The 20,578-nt window shown below is 46.4% G+C and overlaps 1 protein-coding gene across 2 annotated transcripts in view; it reads left to right on the top strand.

Annotated features, from left to right (window-relative positions):
• The window catches only part of GAS7 (growth arrest specific 7), a 610,573-nt gene that overhangs the window by 395,733 nt on the left and 194,262 nt on the right, over positions 1-20,578 (top strand). For both annotated transcript variants that reach the window (XM_029600263.1, XM_029600264.1), the window contains exon 5: positions 10,857-10,910. In XM_029600263.1, the coding sequence (XP_029456123.1) occupies positions 10,857-10,910 (54 nt within the window). The remainder of the gene's footprint in view (positions 1-10,856; positions 10,911-20,578) is intronic.

Here is a 20,578-nt window from a genome sequence, read left to right on the forward strand (position 1 = left end):
AGTGTGCTGGGGCAAGGGGTTTTGCGCCATAAGTTTTCTTTTCTTCTGAGGAGTTGTTTGAGTTTCCATAAGTCATTGGTGAACCATGGCTGCCTCTTTGGGGAATTTGGGTTGAGAGATTTTGTTGAAAGTGGACATAATTTATTAGCTATTTTCTCTGTGATATTGCTCCAGGATGAGAGAGCTGAGTTGGGATCTGAAAGGTTTAGGTGTGGAAGTTCTTTAGCCAGGTGGAAGCTGAGGTCATCAGATGAGCAAGATCTTCTGTAAGTGAACGGGGGTTGAGGGGAGTGAATATTACGGGTTTCTGTTATTGAAAAGGTAGTGGTGATAAGAGAGTGATCTGACCAAGGGACAGGGGTGCAAACCAGAGGGGATGAGTGCGTGATGCCTGAGTTTGTGAAAATGAGGTCCAGGGTGTGGCCTGCTTTGTGGGTGGGCTTGTTGATGATCTGTTGGAAGCCCATGGCTGTAAATGTGGAGAGTAAGGCTTCACAATTGGTTGTGAGTGTGGTGTTGTTGACATGAAGGTTGAAATCCCCCAGGATCAAGGCAGGGGAATCCAGGTTAATGTGTTTTGCAATCAGTTCAATTAGGAGGGAGGTATCAGAGTCGAGGAGTCCTGGAGGGGCGTAAACTAGGAGGATTTGGAGTTGGGGTTGTTTTGAAGAGGCCTATTTCTAGTTTTGAGTCCGATTTTACAGGGTTGGGAGGCTCTCAGCTCTTTTTTGGATGCTAGAAGTAGGCCCCCTCCCCTTTTCTTTAGTCGAGGGAGGGAAAAGAAGTTGTACATCTGTGTGGGGAGTTGATTTATTAGGGCTATATCAGTTGGTTTAAGCCAGGTTTCCGTTATGGCGCAGATGTCCGGTTTGGCGTCCAGGAGATAGTCATTGAGGATCAGAGTTTTCTTAGTGATGGACTGTGCGTTGAAGAGAGTTAGGGAGAATAAAGCGAGACCTAGGAGTTGGCTGAGTGGAGTGATCAGGATCGGGATGAGTGTTTTGGAAGTGCGTGAATGATATTGCATTGTTGCTTTAACTGAGTTGTGGAGGCTGCGATGAAGAATAGGGATTGGGAATCCCGGTAACATAGTGTTTAGTTAAGCGATAGAGGATGAGATGAATGCTGGCGGAGGCTGGATGAGTGCTGGATGAATGCTGTCGAATGCTGGCTGAATGCTGTCGAATGCTGGATGAATGCTGTCGAATGTTGGATGAGTGCTGGAGGAGGCTGGATGAATGCTGGATGAGTGCTGGAGGAGGCTGGATGAATGCTGGCGGAGGCTGGATGAGTGCTGGAGGGGGAGTAAGTATGTTGGTTGTGACTCGCAAGTATCAAAGCTGAAGGGAGACAGACTATCAAGGAAGGACCTTAGCCCTACTTCCTTGGGCTCACAAAGGGGCGCACTAAGGGGCAGGTCCCTTAGGTCGCGCCCCTTTGGGCGTGCGCCCCCGCCGGGGATTGCTTGTAGTTTAAAGGGCTGTATCTGCCCTCTGATTGGTCCGGGGTCTTCTTTGGAGGCGCGGCTCCCTCACCGCGAGCCTCTCAGCGAGCTACCCACTTCCGATTATTTTTTTATTTTTTTCCTGCTTCCGTTTTTCCCACCCTGCGCGGCTCACCTTGTCGATGGCTGGAGGAAGGTGAGCAGGCTCTCGCCCCGAATGGGCCATGCCGACCGCGCGAGCCTCGGCAGGGGGAGAGGAGAGAGGAGGTAGCTATCGGGGGCGGGTGCGCGTCAAAAAGGCCGCCGCCGGGGATTGCTTGTAGTTTAAAGGGCTGTATCTGCCCTCTGATTGGTCCGGGGTCTTCTTTGGAGGCGAGCCTCTCAGCGAGCTTCCCACTTCCGATTATTTTTTTTATTTGGATGAGATGGGAGTCTCCTTTGTGTTTTTTGGTTCTGTTTGAGGTTCGTTTGTTGTTTAGTTTGATTCTTTTTTTTTTTTTCATGAATGAAATGAATCAAACATTCCACAAACTGAAATTCATGAGAAAAACCCTCCAGGAAAAACAAAAACACTTTTTTCCCTGCACACCCCTTAGCCGCTGTTTATTACCAGCATCAATAGCATAGGATCTGTTTAATGTTTGACTACTTGCCAGGTACTTGTAACCTCGATTAGCCACTGTTGGAAACAAGATGCTGGGCTTGTTGGACCCTTGGTCTGACCCAGTAAGGCAACTTCTTATGTTCTTATTTCCCATAACTCATATTTCACCCTAGTTCAGATCTAGCACAAAGTTCATTATCAGTAAACATGAAGGAGATGAGTAGATCTGGTAAAGTATGACTTCTTGTATACGCAAAGCAAATAGGGGTGTTAAAATATTCATGCAATGATAAAATACTCCATATAATAGAAACAATACTTCCCTAATCTCTGCAAGTCTGCTATTCCAAGCATCTAACGCCATCTCAGTAAAGCATTTTTTTCATTTTTCCTTTGCACCTTCCTCCTCACATCTTCATATTCATGACCCCTTGTCCTTGAATTTCCTTTTCTATGGAAACTTTTACCTTCCACACTTTATTGAACCCTGCAACATGTTTGAATGTTTCTATCCCACCCCCCTTTATGCCTTCTTTCCTCCCATGAGTACATTTTGACTGTTTGTAGGGTTTGTATTGCTGGTATTGTACCATTTTAGTAGCCCTTTTCTGAACCTCTTCTAACCTCTCAAAGTCCTTGCAAAGTCACGGCCTCCAGAACTAAAAGCAAAACTCAAAGTGATTGTCTCCTAAGTGACTTCTATAAAGGTTCTTCTTTTTCCTGTTTATATCTCCGGTTAGGCAGCCATGCAGTGTTAACTTTCCCAAATGTTTTATTACTTTGGTCTTCTATCTAGCTGAAGATTTTCCTAAACTTAAAAGACCCACATATGGCCAACTAGATTTAGGCCACTTGACTTTTTTTTTTTTTTTTTTTTAATTATCTTCTAAACGTAGCCAGTTACTGCTTAAATCAGCGCTAACTTGTTAAGTTTTCTCCCCTTGCCACTACTGCCTGCAATCCTGCACCCGTACCGATGTAAAAATAAATAAATAAATAGCTACTCCCCTGATAGCCCCATCCTGCACAAAATCCCCCCAAACATTTGCAAAGCCAAGCCGGCATTGTATGCAAATCTATCCCATGCACATTCATTGTGGATATCCTGAAAATCTGCCCTGTTTGTGGCACTTGAGGACCGGAGTTCGCCATCACTGATCTGGGTGCTTAACACTATTCTTTGGCATGTAGATTCCACTGAAAATTGAACTATTTGCCTTTTACCAGAATAGACTTCATTTACTACTATTCTCTGGGGTAGATTTTATAAAACAGCACGAGCGCGTACTTTTGTTGGCGCACCAGGCGCCAACAAAAGTACGCTGGATTTTAGTAGATACGCGCGTAGCCGCGCGTATCTGCTAAAATCCTGGATCGGCGCACGCAAGACTGCTGATTTTGGGCAGCCGGCGCGCGCCGAGCCGAAATCGGAGCGGCCTCGGAGGGAACTCCCTTTCGCCCTCCCCTCACCTTCCCCTCCCTTCCTCTACCTAACCCACCCCCCCGGCCCTATCTAAACCCCCCCCCCCCCCCACCTTTATCCCTGGATTTACGCCTCCCGGAGGGAGACGTAAATCCACGCGCGCCAGCGGGCTGCTGGCGCACGGAGACGCGATCCAGGGGCAGTTCTGGAGGGTGCGGCCATGCCCCCGGACCGCCCCGGCCCGAAACCACGCCCCTGGGCCCGCCCCTGAAACGCTGCGTCCAGCCCCCAAAACGCCGCGCCGATCGGCCCCACCCCCGACACACCCCTGGCACGCCCCCCTCGAAAAACCCCGGGACTTACGCGAGTCCCGGGGCTCTGCGCACGCCGGCGGGCCTATGGAAAATAGGCCCGCCGGCGCACAAGGCCCTGTTCGCGTAAATCCGGGCGGATTTACGCGAGCAGGGCTTTTAAAATCCGCCCCTCTGTGTCTTACTCCCACACTGAGCAACATATATCATATACCTGTATATATGAATAATACAAAATGTATTTATATCAAATACTGTTGTTAAAAGCTTACATATTTATCAAAACACACTCATACCACACATTCATACAATACAGTACAGTATACATTTTTCTACTTGCCTGTCTTAACAATATACATTTTTCTACTTGCCTGTCTTAACAATATACATTTTTCTGCTTGCCTGTCAAAAGTATATTTTAATCATTATCAAAAAGATGTTAAAACACTCCCATAAATTCCAAATTATTTGCAACTATTCCTCCACATCCAAGTGGTACAATCCTTATGATCTTCTTTCTTCATTGGGAGAAGAAAGAAGATCATAAGAATTGTACCACTTGGATGTGGAGGAATTGTTGCAAATAATTTGGAATTTATGGGAATGTTTTAACATTTTTTTGATAATGATTAAAATATACTGCTGACAGGCAAGCAGAAAAATGTATATTGTTAAGACAGGCAAGTAGAAAAATGTATATTGTACTGTATTGTATGAATGTGTGTGGTATGAGTGTGTTTTGATAAATATGTAAGCTTTTAACAACAGTATTTGATATAAATACATTTTCTATTATTCATATATACAGGTATGTGATATATGTTGTTCATGAATTATAGTACCTGTGGTTGACCCTATGGTATATATGTACACCTTACTTCCATACTGTCCAGCTTGCTTACCAGTCTTCCATGGGAAACAGAGTCAAAAGCCTTACTGCATCTACTTTACATTGCTGATCTACTCAAAACTATTTGCTTAAGTAATGTTGAGAGTGCTGGATCAGGTCCCCTGCCTCATGTCACCCCCATGCATGGCTGTTGTTGTCCACAGCTGACTTACAGGAATACCCTAATACAATTCCTGTGGTATAGTTCTTAACTATTGAGATGTGTGGTCACTCACTGTCCTGCCCATGCCTCTCGCTGCTCAGACAATTTTATATTTACTGTTTGAGATGAAATGATCTTGGAGCTGATCTCTAGCACTTTGCTGATTAGCAACACAGACACACATTTCATAGGCCATGTCAGACTCATTACCCATTTGTTTCAGATTTTGCTGAAATCTCTAAGTATCAAATATGTTTGAATTTATAAGCAACAGAGAAATCATGTGACATGTTGCTTGGTAACATCCCCAAAAATAGAGTTAGGCACACTCTAAATTTAGTGGCTGGAGCTTGTCATATTTAGTGAGAAGAGACCATGTCAGATGTGACAATGCATTGTGATGCCCCTTCAAGACTGATATGCTGATGGGATACAGAGAGAGATTCCTGTCTGCCAGATGCTGTTATAGTATCTGGAGACAGACCTGTACCTCACACACACAACACATGGGGTGAAATCTGTACCCCAGAGCATTGCAGCATCTGGAAAGAGACCTGTACCTCAAACACAACACTCCAGAGGTAATTTTCAAAGGAGTTACACACATAAATGAAACATACTATCGTAGCAATTTTCAAAAGCCATTTTCTCGAGTAAAGTGATCTTATGCGAGTAAATCCTATGGGCGATTTAAAGGCATATATTTTAGTATTTACTCGAGTAAAACCCAGTTTTACACATGTAATTCCTTTTGAAAATTACCACCTCTGAGAGCAAAACCTGTCCCCCAAACACAGTCGCAGCACAGGAGAAATGCTATCCCTGAAGACTAGGAGCAGAGTGGATAGAGGGCAGGGGTCTAACACTTACACTTCTCTGCCTAGTTTATGAGTAAAAAGTGATGCTGGTATGACCGGACCCCCCCCCAGTCCATCACTATATGCCCTAATTCCATTTCCAGAGATTCAGTATCTTGAGCTATCCATCCCCTCCGCCCTCCTCCCACTCAGGAGAACCGGGATTGGTTGCTCATGCCCTTTATAACCAGCCATTTTGTAGTAAGAGGAGTGGCTAGAGTCAGTGTAGAGCAGACACCAGAGAGACAAGGTCTACATATTTTTCCCTCCATGGTGAGGCCTCTCTGCCTCACCAGTTTTCCTTTTTTGGAGAGGGGTTCACTGTGCACAACCTGTCAGTGAATTCTAGGTATTTAGTTTCAGTAGGGAAAGCTTTTGACCTGAATCCTTTTGGAACTTGCATCCCTTGACTGAAGACCAGTGAGCCCCTTCAATCCCAAGCTTGTCTGTGAAGTGCTTGAAGGCTGGAAGAACTCTACCACAGAAGGGACTGCATTTCACTCTGTTCCTTTGGGGAAGGTCTTCCTCGCAGGCCGAACCCAGAGTGTAGGGGCTGAAGACCAGGGAGCCCATTCTCCCCATGAATGTGGCAAGCACCTGTGATAGCAGAAGTCCCATCTAGAAAGGGTTTTGATGGGAAAGTCTATCTCTTTTTTATTGTGATGAGGTTTTTTTGTCCAACCATCTTCACTGGGAACTTGGCAGGATCAGCAGGTTCCCTCTCTCAGACTTTTCAGCCCGAGGAGTCATCTTTCAAAAGAACTGAAGGAATCAAGTAAGAACCTGGAGACCCCATCTGGATCTCCAACAGTATGGGACCAGGACACAGGGCTGGGTGTTCGGGAAGACACTAGAACCTAAAGCAGGATTTTTGCTGTGCTAGAAGGGAACCCCTGACCTAGGAATCCCAGTTAAGCCACTGGGAGAGCTTTAGTGCACACTTTACAAAAAACCATGGGAAGCTCAACCAGTTTGCTGAAAGAAAAGGACACCCACCCAGAGTTAAACACCCTAACCGTACCAAAGATCAACATGAGCTGCACAAGTATTTGAAAATTGACTTTAATTTAACTTTAAATCAATAAGTAAATTATTATTTAACACCCATTTCCTGGTCCTGTGAGGTGCATTACCCTTTGGACCTCTAATTCCTTTACTTTGAGGCCGGATCGGCCCATTTTTCAGCAAATTGGAAGTACAGTATACACCTCCCCACCCCGTGTGATATCGGATGATGTGAAATAACGGAGGGAAAAGCTCTGTATATCCGGCACCCGCGCTAAACTACCACCCTTACAGCTATCCCGATATCTGCGGTGTCATTTACTTCACGGAGTCTAGCACCTACTTCAGACGCGATGCCTCCAGCACTTTGAGCTCTGAACTATGAGCCATCCCCCAACAAACTATGGTCCTCTTCAGTTACCTCGTAAGCTGATTCCAGCGGGTCTCTGACAGTTAAAATCATCTTCCTCACAAAATATATAGATATTTTGGTAACATCTGGTCCCCCTGCCGCAGCTGGAAGCGAAACACGGCCGTGTCGGGGCCCTGCCTCATTTGCAACACTGTATACCACACATTGATTGTCTTGCACATTTTTCAGTGTGCAAATGTAAAATAAATAATTGTTTGGTTGTTATACTGTTATTGTCCAGTATATTGTATGCCGCACATTTTTCGTTGGGAGTGCCTGCCTATTCTTTCACAGTATCTCCCTCCCAGGGATGCCACAGCTACAACATACACACACACTGGATCACACACCACTGTCTGGGCCATAGACTAGAGTCTCCCCCCATAAAAAGAATTCCCCCCCCCCCCCCCCCAAGGATGAGGAATCAAGCTTGGGAAGGAGTCAGCTAGCTGGAGCAGCCCTGGAGGTTGTAAATTAGAAATGTGCCCTGAGGAAGTTACCAATCCTGAAAAAGGGGTTACACCGGCATCTGTTCATTAGGGACACCAGAAAACAGGAACCCCTTTCCCCTGGCATCAGAGAAACAGCAGGACAGCAGTAGCTTCTCTTCTTCTGTGTTTGGCATGATATGGCCCCCAAGTAGGAGCAGTGCATACCTTAGTGCACACAGGGTGGCCACAGGCAGCTGGTTATTGCACAAGAATTTCTGCCTCTGGAAGGGTTTATGAGGAAAGCTGATGTGATTAAGCCATTTACTTCCTATTATCCTTCTGCAGATCTCCTGATTAGGGTTTATTTGTTTGCTCACACTGGCCTGGTGGAGGACTGAGCTCTCTGGGAAGGGCTCTGGAATTTGCATGCCTGAGAAGGCAGGCATGTTAATATCTGCACCTGAGACCAAACCATGTCTCATCAAGAAGGCGCTGCAGATAAATATGGAGGGGCCCTGGTTATAACATGGCATATCAAATCTATCCCAACAAACCCCACGTCAGTGTTTTCTCACAGAACATAGGGATATACAGATACAGTATGATACTGAGACAGATGATACAGAGGCGTTGAAAGCTATTCAGGACGCATTGTAACAATAAGCTGTATGACACACAATGCAGATTTCTTGACAGCAAGCCTTTGCTTTTATAATGTTTATTCCTTTTAGTTTACACTGAAGTCTGTGAACTTGACAGGCAGCCCCTGTCTTCATCTTCTGGAGGTCATAGGACCTGCATCCTTGGAACCAGAAGGAGATGGCGTGACATGTCCAGGGCATCTGGGCATCACGTTCAGCCCATATGTTTTTGACCCATCAGTTTCCTCCTGCCTTTTTCGGGTGTGCAATTAGATTGTAACGAGCCGCTACTGGGCAAAGACGTCATGAGCCTTCACTCACAACTACCCGGGGTAGTCCCTCTATTTTTATAACCTTTACTAGCCCAACAATTGCAGTGATGATCCTTGACCAGGAGCCACAGACCTCAATTCCCCCAGAACCTAGGAGACATGCATGCTAGCTCCAGCCAGTAGGTTCCACCACTGAACAATAGCTCCTACTCCTTTCTCAGCTGCCCCCCCCCCTCTCCCCGCTCCCCCTTCCCCCGTGACCACTACCACTGCAGCATCCCTCACCAAGGTCAGCCCAGGGAGCAAAGACTTTGAAACCAGGAATTAAACTCGGGCCTTTATGTGACAATGCACAACACTTCCACTGAGCTACCATGTGGGGTGGAGGAGGGGGAAGAGGACGGAAAGTCACAGGCAGCTTGTATCCTGGGTTCTTACATTCAGTGGCATTATTATGATTTGAAAAACCGAAGCTTCAGTCTCTGCTCTACTGGGTAACTTTGGAATCTGATTAGTTTGTGCAGAAAAGTATTCATGCATAGATTGAAGTGTGGTCTCTCTCAGTGTGTCCTTGTCACAAGTCTATGGCCAGGTCTGCAGCAGAATTCACAGCAATCTGACAGGAGCTCATCTGTAAAATGCTTCTGCTGTGGCCCCTGAAACTGAAATGAGCTCATCTCATTTTGCATGCACTACCTGAGCTGTGATTTGAGCTGGTGGCCTAGCAGGTAAAAAGGCTGGGGGAGTTCCTCTGAGCCATCCCATGCCCGTGACGGGCGTGTCCTCACTCATCCATTCTGTCCAGGATTGGTGCTGGTGCTCATAAGGTTCAAACCTGATTCTAATTCACCCCCTTTTGAATGCTTTGAAAATCCCTAGAAACTCTTGCCACATTTATTTAGGCCCTGGAACCTTATACTTTATACTAGGAGAGATAGGTCCTGATTCAGGTGCTTGCCTCTCTCCCCCACACCCCTCGCTCCTTTGCTGCTGCTCCTGCCTCCCCTTGCTCTGATGCACAGAACCCTCCTATTGGCTGTAAGTGGTAAAGAAGGTAAGCCAGTAAGATATGTATGCAGGGAGGTGGTACCTATAAGAATGGCACGCACACTGTAATTACACACCACAACGTTTTTAAATTAGCTATGCCAGAAGAGAGAAAACAAAAGAGGGTGGTCAGGGAGGGGACAGAAAGGAGGGGAAGGGGGATCTGAAAAATAAAGGAGGAAAGGGCTGGGGAGGCAGGACAGTCTGTGGGGAGGGGTCCCGCAACACCGAGGAAAGGAAAAGCTGGGGCCCTGGGTGTAGAAGGGAGGAAGAGGAAGGCACACAGACCTAAGGTAGGTGAGAGAAGGTGTGGAGGAGTAGGAGAAGTGGAAGCTGAGTACTACTCAATGTTTTCTGGTAAGCATGGCAGCTGCAAAATCACCCTTCATGTGCCAAGTCATCTTTTCTGTAAGCAGGTTGCCGTCAGGGGGGATCCTTAGCTTGGAGCCTTTGCAGTAAGAGCGCACAGTTTTACCCTCAGTTGTACGCACATAATATTACTCCTAATGCAGCACGGAGTTTGCGTGTCCTGCTTAGTGCTCTCGTGTGGAAATCCCATGCAAATGAAGGCATTAACTATTACCTCCTCCCCCCCCCCCCCCCCCCCCCGTGCAGAGATGTGAGTTTCTGCGAATATCTTCCAGTCCGCTCACTTTCTTAACTCCCAATGCATTAGCATACCATTAGCTTACTGCATCAGGAATTTAAAAAAAAAAAATATTGTGAGTTTTAGTGCACAGTTTTAACCCTCAGATTATCGCATTGGCTCTCTTGTTGGTGGCACCTAACTGCACAAAAGATTCATTGATGCCTATCGTGTATAAGGAAATGCTCATTGAAAAAAAACAAAAAGTTTCTAGTTACGATCATTATTGGTGCAACTTCTGTGTTTAAACAATTAGTAGTCCATTTTGTATTCACAATTTTGCAATTTAATGGCACACAGAACACACCCCTGCAGTTCTGGGGATTAGGGCATGAAGTGCAGACACAGACTATGGAATCTCATAACCATACACACACCCTGCTGTCTCATAACTTAAGCAAACACAGACTGAGTCATTAAGCCTTCTAGCTGGGAGTCCATACTCTCACCCTTGTAGCAGCGCTGCGGCAGTGGCAGGGTTAACCGCCGGCGTTTCCGCGCTGATTGGAGCGGGAGGTGTGGAAGCGTTCACTGCTTCCGTGGGCTCAGTACAGGAGCTCCGGCTGCCTCCGTTAGTTACCTCAGGACACGGTGAGAGAGGGCTCAGAGCCTCCCCAGCACCTGCCTGCACACACACGGCAGCACCCAAGGGAGCACAGCATGGCTGATATTGAGAGCAGCTTTGACGATGCCTCTTGCTTCTCTCCTCAGAGTCCAGGCTCCCTGTCGCCGACCAAAAGGCAGAGCAAGGAGACCACAATCACTGTAAGTAATAACCAAACGCCAGCTTGGGGCATTAGCAAGAAGGTTGCCATGGAAACACAGCCATCAGAGCAGAAATGATGCAGGAGACAAGGGATGTAAATATGAAGTTTACAATGTTTTGGGGTTGTTTTTTTTTAAGAAGTTATCACCAGATTTACAATTTATCTTCTGCTCTTGATCAAGTAACCACAGTTATAATTCTGAATCAGCCCATTCCGAACACTGACGGACAAGAGGAAAGCAGAAATACCTGCAAGGAGGTGGGAGAGAAGGAAAGCAGGGAACCCCCCTGCAGGGAGAGAAATAGAGGCAGGAGTATACAGAGAAAGAAAAAAGGAGCAGAGACACCTGTAGAGAGAGAGACTGGTGCAAGGAGAAGGAGCATACAGAGACAGGAGAGCAGAGACCCCTGCAGGGAGAGACTGGAGCAGAGAGGGTACAAAGAGAGGAGCGCAGAGATTCCTGTAAGGAGAGACTGGAGCAGGCACATACAGGGGGAAAAAAAGCAGAGACACCTGCATGGAGAAACCGAGGAAGGAGCAGGAGCATGCAGAGAAAGAGAGCAACAACCCCTGTAGATAGAAAGACTGAGGCAGAGAGAGAAGGAGAGCAAGGACCTTTGCAGGGAGAAACACCTCGGTAGTGACTATTGGGGTAGGAGAGTGCAGAGAGAAGAGGAAAGTAATCACACTGGCAGGAAGAGAAGACTGGGGCATTATCAGAGCAAGGAAAAAGAGCATGCAGAGAGAAGGCGGAGGAGTACTGCATAGGTCGGGGTTTGACTATAGTGCTATATAAATAGGCAGTATTTGCTTTTGTTGTAGATTGCGTCAAGGCTTATAGAACAATTAAAAAGCACAGAAATTCATCACATGCAGAGTTCTATCGAGCAACTCTCAGGGTATTAATTTTAGCAACTGCAATGCTTGTTTACTAGCTGCTATTTGTGATGCACTGTGCAAATGTATCTGTGTTGCATGTATACCACATGCCTATCTATGTGTAGATAGTGCAGAGTTCCAGAAAACAGGATTCTTTGCAGGCCGTGATACCTTAAATTGAATCAGTATATGAATTTTCCAAAGATGAAGTTGTACTTGAGCTTTTGAAATTAGAAACAGAAGTATGGTTTATCCTGGCACATAAAGACTTCCAGGCCCATCTAGTCTGTCCATATTCTCTTCCTACTGCAGTATTGCAGATTCTACTCAATCTCCAGCTGTATCTTCTGTTCCCTGCAGCTAGTGATCTTCTCTGCTTATCCCTTTCTTTCTTAAATTCCTATACTGGTTTTGCCACTATTGAGAGGGCTGTTCCTTATATCCACTACTCTTTCTGTGAAAAATAAAATTCCTTATGTTACTCCTGAATCTACCCTCTTTCAGCCTTTGTTGAAAAATGCTTGGTACTTTTTGCATGGTTTGATTGTCTCTTTCATGATAACATGCTAGATGTCGGCAGATAACGGCCAATTGTCCCATCCAGTCTGCCTAGTTGTTCTCATCTTCTCTATGGCATGTATATTTACATGTTTGGAGATCAATTTAGGAAGTCATTTCCATGGGAAAAAAGCATTTTACCCTTGTGACTTGATCATTTGAAGACTGCCATCCCTCAGTGAGGCTAAAACCAGTCACACATTGTTGCACATAGCGCGTACTTGCAACCACATTAATAGGAGGCGTATTAAGGTTGCAGAGAAAAAGCAGTGTGGGTAGATTGTATTTCCAATTCTACATGGGGTTATTTTCCATGAATAAACTACCCACTAAAAAACAGATGTTAGGGTGTTCCTAGTTACTTGGTACCCATGTCAAGATTCAAAGCAAAAGTACACACGTACCTTCACTTTGAAACTTGGGACAAAGTCTATGGATAAAATGTATCCACCTACTTTGTCCCAAAATGCACATTTGGGAACCATCATGAAAAAAGACTGATTTTGAAGTCTTACCTAACAGAAACTCTTAACCGAGGGAAGTTGCAGCTGTGAACCATACTGAGAGCGAGTAACCCTCAGTGGGCGTTTCCAAAGGCTCTTGTTCCGCAAATAAGAAGGGTCCTCTCTTCTCAAGATCTTAAATGCTAGGACCATAACTTTAAATTTGCATCTCAATTTGACTGGCAACCAGTGTAGTTTCACAAGTAGTGGTACCACTGATTCTCACTCAGTTTTACCAAGAAAGATTAATTTTCTCTGAAAATTTGGGATAGAAGGTCAAAGTCCTAATCCCTGTTACACTACTAACAGATTTTAAGAAAGATGGGATAAAATATAAAATACCCTTTAAAAGAAATTTCCGAATTGTGTTTCTGTGCCTCCATTAACAAAACCAGCCTGGAATTTTAAACACAGAGTTCCCACCCTGTATAACCTAAAGCACGTACCTTTTTATTTGTCTGTGTTTAAAAGGTTAGAGCTCATGACCAACATCTGTGACCCTTAAGAGTTTAACTCTTTTTAGAGGGTCCCCTGATTACTCGAGTAACAATTGGTATATCCTAGAGATTAGAGTCCTATTAGGGATGAAACTTGAGCCCAGGTCCTCAAAAGCTGTCACATTCCTGTTTCCCTGTTTTTTTTATAAGAAGCTGTGGCCAACAGCCCCTTCAGCTGCAAGAAAGAAAAAACTGGAATATTGATTGTATCATAATTTATACCAATCTATCCAAGAGACATGAATTCCCTCCTTCACATCTGCCCAGTTGTTCAAGAGAAAGCAGTAAAATATTTTTCAAAGGATCAGTTGGGTAATTCATTGAATGTCACTACCCAAGAGAATGGTTACAAATTATTATACCATTTGCATTATGCACCCAAGAGACTTGTTGAGCTTGGTCTCTTCCCCCATGACAGATGCTGGTGGGTGGAGAAGTTCATTTTTTCACATCTGATGGATTTGCCCGATCATACAGACATACTGATCTGAAATAATCTCATGAATTTACCAAATAGCATAGATCAGACTTCCCCTAGATCCTGTGGTGGTTCTTTTGGGTCTGCCTATGACGAGAGTAGTGCCTTTCACAAAAGGTGGGGTTAAATTAGTTATTTATATGGTGGTGTCTTGCAGAAGGGAAAAATATAGTACATCACTGGAGATCCCCCATGACCCCCTTCGACTGATCCTTAGCTGCACATGTTGTGGAAAGTGAATGCCATGGAGTTCATCACATTCTGTGTCTCCAAAATATGAAAGCCCTTTTGGTTGAAGGTGGAATCACCATTTTCAGGTGTAGGGACAATAGATGGGTAGATGGGAAGTATGGAAGTAAGGTTCAAGAGGCTCCCAGTGTGTTGCAAGAAAATGCATCTAGAACTTGCCTAATTCTGTTGGCATCTGCATAAAGGATGTCCTAGAACTAGAATTATCTATCCAGTTTTCTGTATGCTGATTTTGTCTGTGTGTCGTACTGTTCCGACTTATTTGATTTGTTGTATTGAAACTGACTTTCGATTATAAAAAAAAATAGCTTTACAAAAAAAATGTACAGCTTTTTGAAAAATTTGGGTTTGAATTTCAGTTCTGTGCATATGCAGTTAAAAGAACGTTAAAATGGAAAGCCACGGAGCATTTGACTGCTGCCACTACTGGCCTGAGGAGCAGAAGCTGGGCCTGGGAATTGCAACCAGAATTCCTATCATTGAGCCATTGGGCTTGCCTTCCAAAATATATTAAAACAAAGCTTTGCATTTCTGTATTTCATACCATCTTCTGATAGTTAGCATGCTGTTATTCATAGGCACAGAGTTAACAAAGAAGTTTTAACTGTGTTATGTTTAAAGTTCATAATGGAAAGCATGCAGGACTACTGCTGAAACATTGGTTAATCACAGGCTCTTAATCATACATACACATGATCTCTCTCACACATACAGGTTCTCAATCATACACTTACATTTATGCTATCTCTCTCACACTCAAAGGATCTCAATCACACACACATACTCTCTTTCACACAAACAGGTTTTCAATCACACACTTACACATACAGGCTCTCAGTCACTCACATACATGCTGTCTCTCACACACACATACACAGGATCTCAAACACATATGCTTGCTCACCCCCCCCCCCCCCCCCAACCAAACTAGCGACAGCAGCAGCCTCCTCCACTTCCAGCCCTCGCAGCCTCGAGAAAGGACTCCCATCAACCGCGGGGGCTGCATTGCTCTTCTTTTGCTCCGTGCCACATTGCTATTCTTCAGGCCGTGCCACTCTTCTTTGGGCCGATGCTGCATGCACTAGCATGGTCTCTCCTTCCTGCGCGCACGGCTGCTGCATACCACTTCCTCTTCCAGGCCATGGGGAGTGGAAAGAAGAGACCATGCTGGTGCCGCTGACTCCAGATCTCCTGCTGTGTTCTGTCCGGGCTGTCAGCATTTTAAGCCTGGGTGTAGGATAATTCCTATTTTACTGGGGCAGGGAGAGCAGCTGGGTCAGCGGGGGACCGGGAAGTGTGACGACACCCCTGTGTGCGCTTGGCGACACACTGGTGTGTCACAACACACCGGTTAAGAACCAGCGGTTCTTAACCGGTGTGTTAAGAACCAGAGATAGACTGGGCAAACTGGTGGACTAATTGGGCAAACTGGCTATTTCCTTCACGCGTGCATGTTTTAAAGTCTGCTTACTTGTGAGCGTTAAAGCCAATAAATTTCCTAAGGAAGATACCCAAATGTTTGCTTGTGAAACTACTTAAAATCAGGAGCATACATACACACACTAGGTGTATTTTAAATAGTAGGCACGAACTTGCGCAGGCGATTTAAAATTTGTGCATGTGTGCATATATGGGCGCCCACACACTCGTTCTAAAGTTACTGTCCCTGCATACATGCTAAATAGCTTAATATGTACGCTCAATAGTAGCATTGATACTAAAGGCTTAGCATGCATGCAACAGAGTCTGCTAATCATGTTAGCCAGATAAACTTATCCAGCTAACTAGCAGGGTATATTCAGCAACGCAGTTACGTCATTGAATATATCTGGCTATCTTAAAGTTAGACAGATATGTTTATTTGTCTAACTTTAGGACAGGTCAGCAGCACAACCAGCATTAGCTAGATAAGTTAACCGGCTAACTCTGAATATCAGAGTTAGCCGGTTAACTTATCCAGCTAACTCCATTCTTCCCCAAAATGCATCCTGCTCACCCATCTAAATGGCTTTTGAATATTGACTTCTAGGTGTGCACAATCAAAACCTTAGCATCTATACACGTGCTAATAGGCAAAAGGGTATGAAAATCAGGCCTGGCGTGACTGGGTGTGCATACAGTTCATTTGTGTGGGGCAGCACACCTGGGGAAGGCGGTGGTGGTGGTGGTGGTGGTGGCGGCAGCAGCAAGTGGAGTCAAATTGGCATCCTCAACCCGCAGTGTAGGCAGTACAGCTGAAAACTGGAGAGGCCATAGCGTCACCGGTGGAACCCAACCTGCCAGCGGCCAAAGAAAAAGAAGAGCAGCTGCAGGGCTGCCACTTCTGGCCATGGAAAACAGGCTCCTTTCCTTCTACCCACAATGGAGAACTGATGGCGGTGTAATGGGCTCCTGTCCTCCAACCCCAATGAGGCAAGAAACAGTGGCGGCAGCAGCAGAAGCGTGAAAGAGACCCCAGTACAGCAGCCAGCAGATCAAGAAAGAGAGGAGAAAGAGAGGCCCAGCCTATGTGTGTGTTAGAGGAAGCCTTGCCTGCATATGTTTATGTGTGAGAGAAAAAGCCTGCCTGAATGTATGTGTGTGAGAGAGGAAGCTTGTGTGTATGTGTGTGCATGAGAGAGGAAGCCTCTATGTCTGCATGTGTGTGTGTGTGTGTGTGTGAGAGAGAGATGAAGCATGTCTGCCTGCATGCCTGTATGTGTGTGAGGGAGGAAGACTGCCTGCATCTCTGTTTCTGTGTGTGTGTGAGAGGAAGCCTGTCTGCCTGTGTGTGTGTGTGTATATGTGTGTGTGTGTGAGAGAGATGAAGCATGCCTGCCTGCATGCCTATATGTGTGTGAGTGAGGAAGCCTGCCTGTGTCTGTGTGTGTGTGTGTGTGTGAGAGAGAGAGAGAGAGAAAGGAAGCCTGCCTGCGTGTATGCATGTAAGAGAGGAAGCTTGCATGTGAGAGGAAGCCTGTATGCCTGTATGTGTGTGTGACAGAGGAAGCCTGTGTGTGTGTGTGTGTGTGTGTGTGTGTGCGTGAGAGAAAGAGAGAGAGGAAGTCTGCCTGCTTGTATGCATGTTAGAGAGGAAGCTTGCTTGCATATGAGAGTGGAAGACTGCCTGCATATGTGCATGGGAGAGAGGAAGCTTGTCTGCAGAGTGCCTGTGAGAGAGAGAGAGGGAGCCTGCCTGCCAACGTATGTATGTGAGAGAGAATGCCTACCTGCCTGCCTGAATAAGTGTGTGAGAGAGAGTGCCTGCCTGCTTGTGTGAGGTTGTTGAGTGTGAGAGGGAGCCTGCCTCTGTGTGTATGAGTCAGAGCCTGAGCCTGCCTGCTTGCATGTGTGTGTGTGTGTGAGAGAGAGAGGGAACATGCCTGCATGTGGGTTTGTGAGAAGGAGATAACTGGGTAACTTTAACCAGCTAACTTTAGGACAGCTCTTTGGCCTGACCAGACTTAGCTGGCTATGTTATCCGGCTAACTATGAATATCTGAGTTAGCTGGTCAACATAACCGGCTAACTCAACTTCTCCCAGTTATGCCCTTGGAACGCCCCTAATTCAACTGGCTACATTCTAGCCAGCTAACTTATTAAAATTAGAATTTAGCCAGATAAGTACCCAAATATTCATTTAGCCGGCTGAGTTAGCTGGCTAAATGTTTCTGAATATGGACCTCCAAATGTCCATTTTTGCATGATTTTTTGGTTGGCACTATAGACGTGCATGTACTTCTGTACAAAAAAATGCTGCTGGCTACAGGACAAGCCGGCGCCATTTTTACATATCAGCAAGTAGAGCAGAAACACCCAAAGATCGCTCCTTCCCCATTTAGGTGTTTTGGACTAATGGATGGGCAAGATAGGTTCAGGGGAGTGTGTCAGTTTTGAAAAACTGGCTCACAGGGGGGCTTTATTCGGCAGGGAATGGGGGCCTGGGTCAGAGTGCAAGACTGACAGTTTCTACTGTGTGTTGGTTATTGGGCAAAACAACACAATATAAGTGTTTAAAATAAATAGAACCAGGGGTAGGGAGCAACACAGTAATTGTTCTCACTGGGCAGTAAAGTCACTAGCATTGGCCCTGATGACAATGAATACATAATGAACTCTCTCAGAGTTATCACCTTAGCCACTAAATAGCACACTATTTAATGGTTGCATGCTAATGGTAAACATTTAGCACCCCCTTTGAAGCAGACAGAAACCACTGCATGCACCCACTTAAAGGGACCAGCTGGCAGGAAGCAGGTTGTTGGAAGAAATGGAGGCGTTCTGGCTGCTGTAACATTAAATGCTGCAGCAAGCATGGAGAAGAGAAAGATGAGAGAGAGAGACAGCAGAGGAAAGCAAGAAGGTTGTTGAATATCCCAATTCTTAGGCCCATGACCACCTTGCCGGGCCTTCTGAAAGCAGAAGTAATCCACAGGTACCACTTGCATCAGAGGCCTTTATGGCCTTATACAAGGATTTAAAAGATGATATCAGTACTTAGACAGCCTGGTCTCGTGCCATACGTGGACAGGTCAAGCTCCTGAGCTTGTTACAGTTTCTTGCATCTGGGTCTTTTCAAAATGCTATGGCTATAGCTGGCGGAGCTCGGCAAAGCACATTCTCCAGATATTTCTTGCCAGGTACTACATGCCTTACGGCCTTTGAAAGTTCCCTAATCAGAGGCTGTCACATTACCTTCAGGGCTGGTGCAAGGGTATTAGATGCTTTAGGTAAAACTTTAGTCATGTGCCCCTAGCCCAGTACTAAGAGCATTCATCTCGCCAGCCCCAGGAGCATTCCTTATCCTTTACCCCGCCAACCCCAGCCCTAGGTGCTTTACTCTTCCTTTCTCTCCCCTGGCCCCAGAGCCCGGGGTGAGCTGAGAAAGCAGTAGGGATGTGATTAGCAGCTTCAGGGCTGCTGCAAACCTGAAAGTGAAGCCAAGTCACGGCACCACTGGATGTTGCCACCATGGGAGAAAGGCAGCAGAGTGAGGGATTTAAAGGACGTGGCAGGCAGCACACTGGCAAGTTGTCACCACTATGGCAAGGCTGAGGCTCCAGTCAATGCTGGTCTGGTCTGGTCCCTCCCTTGCCACACCCAAAACTGTGGTGCCATACTGTCCACCTAGTCTGCTTAGTGCTTCCTCTGGCCTAGTGACCTTGGTTTAGCAGCACTGGCTCTTGGTCCTGCCTCCTCCTACACTTGCATTGCTGGTTGATACTCTTGGTTCCTCCCATGCCCTTCTCCTATCACCTCCTCCCCCTCCTGTTTTCCTGAAGCTTAACTCTGGACTCTCCTTCTACCTCCATTTTCTTGCTGTTCTCCTCCTGTTCTATCTCCCTTCATGTCTCCTCTCTTTCTGTCATGATCTCCAATCCAATGCTCCTCCTATCATCATCCTCCCCCTCCTGCTGTCTCACACGTTTATTTATTTGCAATTATATGCCGCTGCTACCAAAGCCCGCAGCGGATCACAAGATAAACATACACAATGAGATGCATTATTAATATTGTGAACCTGCCCGCTACCTTTCATGGCCAGTCGGGCCGCTGGTGCCTTCCCTTGCAGCAGGCCATGCCGCTGTTGCCGGGTTCCTCCCTGGCTGCCTCCTGCCCTGCGCGGCAGAGCTGAGCCGCCGGGACCTCTCCACGCGGCTGGGACCGCCACTGCTGCTCCTGCTCTGCCAGACAAGTTTCTTCCCAGTTGGAGCCGTTCCAGGGGTCCTCAGCCAGTAGGGAAGCCGACCCTGTCAGTGCCTGCAGCCTGCCTGTTCTTCCTCCAATCTTCGCGGCCAGGAGCCACTCCGTCCTGGGCCCTCCACGTGGCAGGGACGCCACCAACGACCCTGCTCTCGCTTCAACTTCTCCCTAGACACGGGCATGCGCCTCTGCTCAGAATTTAAAGGACCGGCGGCGGGAAAAGGTCCTGTGACCCTCTTCAGTGATGTCATCGCCCTGCCTTGCTTCAACCCTATAAAAGGGGCTCTTTGCCAGTCCATCTTGGCCTTCACAAGGAGTTAGATGCTCCTGGATGTTCCTGTTCTTCGCTCCAGGAGTCTTTGCTGTTCCATCGCTTCTTCAAGGTCCTGTGTTTCTTGTTCTTCATGGGAGCTCCTTGTCTTGTCCTGATGTCCATGATCCAGTCCAGATGTCCGTCTTCCATTCCTGATATCCATGATCCAGTCCAGATGTCCGTCTTCCGTTCCTGATGTTCATGATCCAGTCCAGATGTCCATTTTCCGTTCCTGATGTCCATGATCCAGTCCAGATGTCCTAAACCCCTGGTTCCTCATTGCCACCTTTCCTGGCGTGCCATGTTGTGGTCTGCGACCAGCCCCATGGGCGGGCTGAGTAGGGCGCCTTGTGGTACAAGGCCTTCTTCACAGCTGCAGCCAAAGCCTTTGGGAGACTTCTGCATGAAGCCTTGTTCCTGGTCTACGGAGTTCCTTGAGTCTGCTCCGTCCATGTTTTAGTCTCTTCATGAACCTGTGCCGCTCCAGCGTGGTCCGCGACCAGCTAC

Source organism: Rhinatrema bivittatum, chromosome 4 (assembly GCF_901001135.1).
Source record: "Rhinatrema bivittatum chromosome 4, aRhiBiv1.1, whole genome shotgun sequence".
Classification (NCBI taxonomy): Eukaryota; Metazoa; Chordata; class Amphibia; order Gymnophiona; family Rhinatrematidae; genus Rhinatrema; species Rhinatrema bivittatum.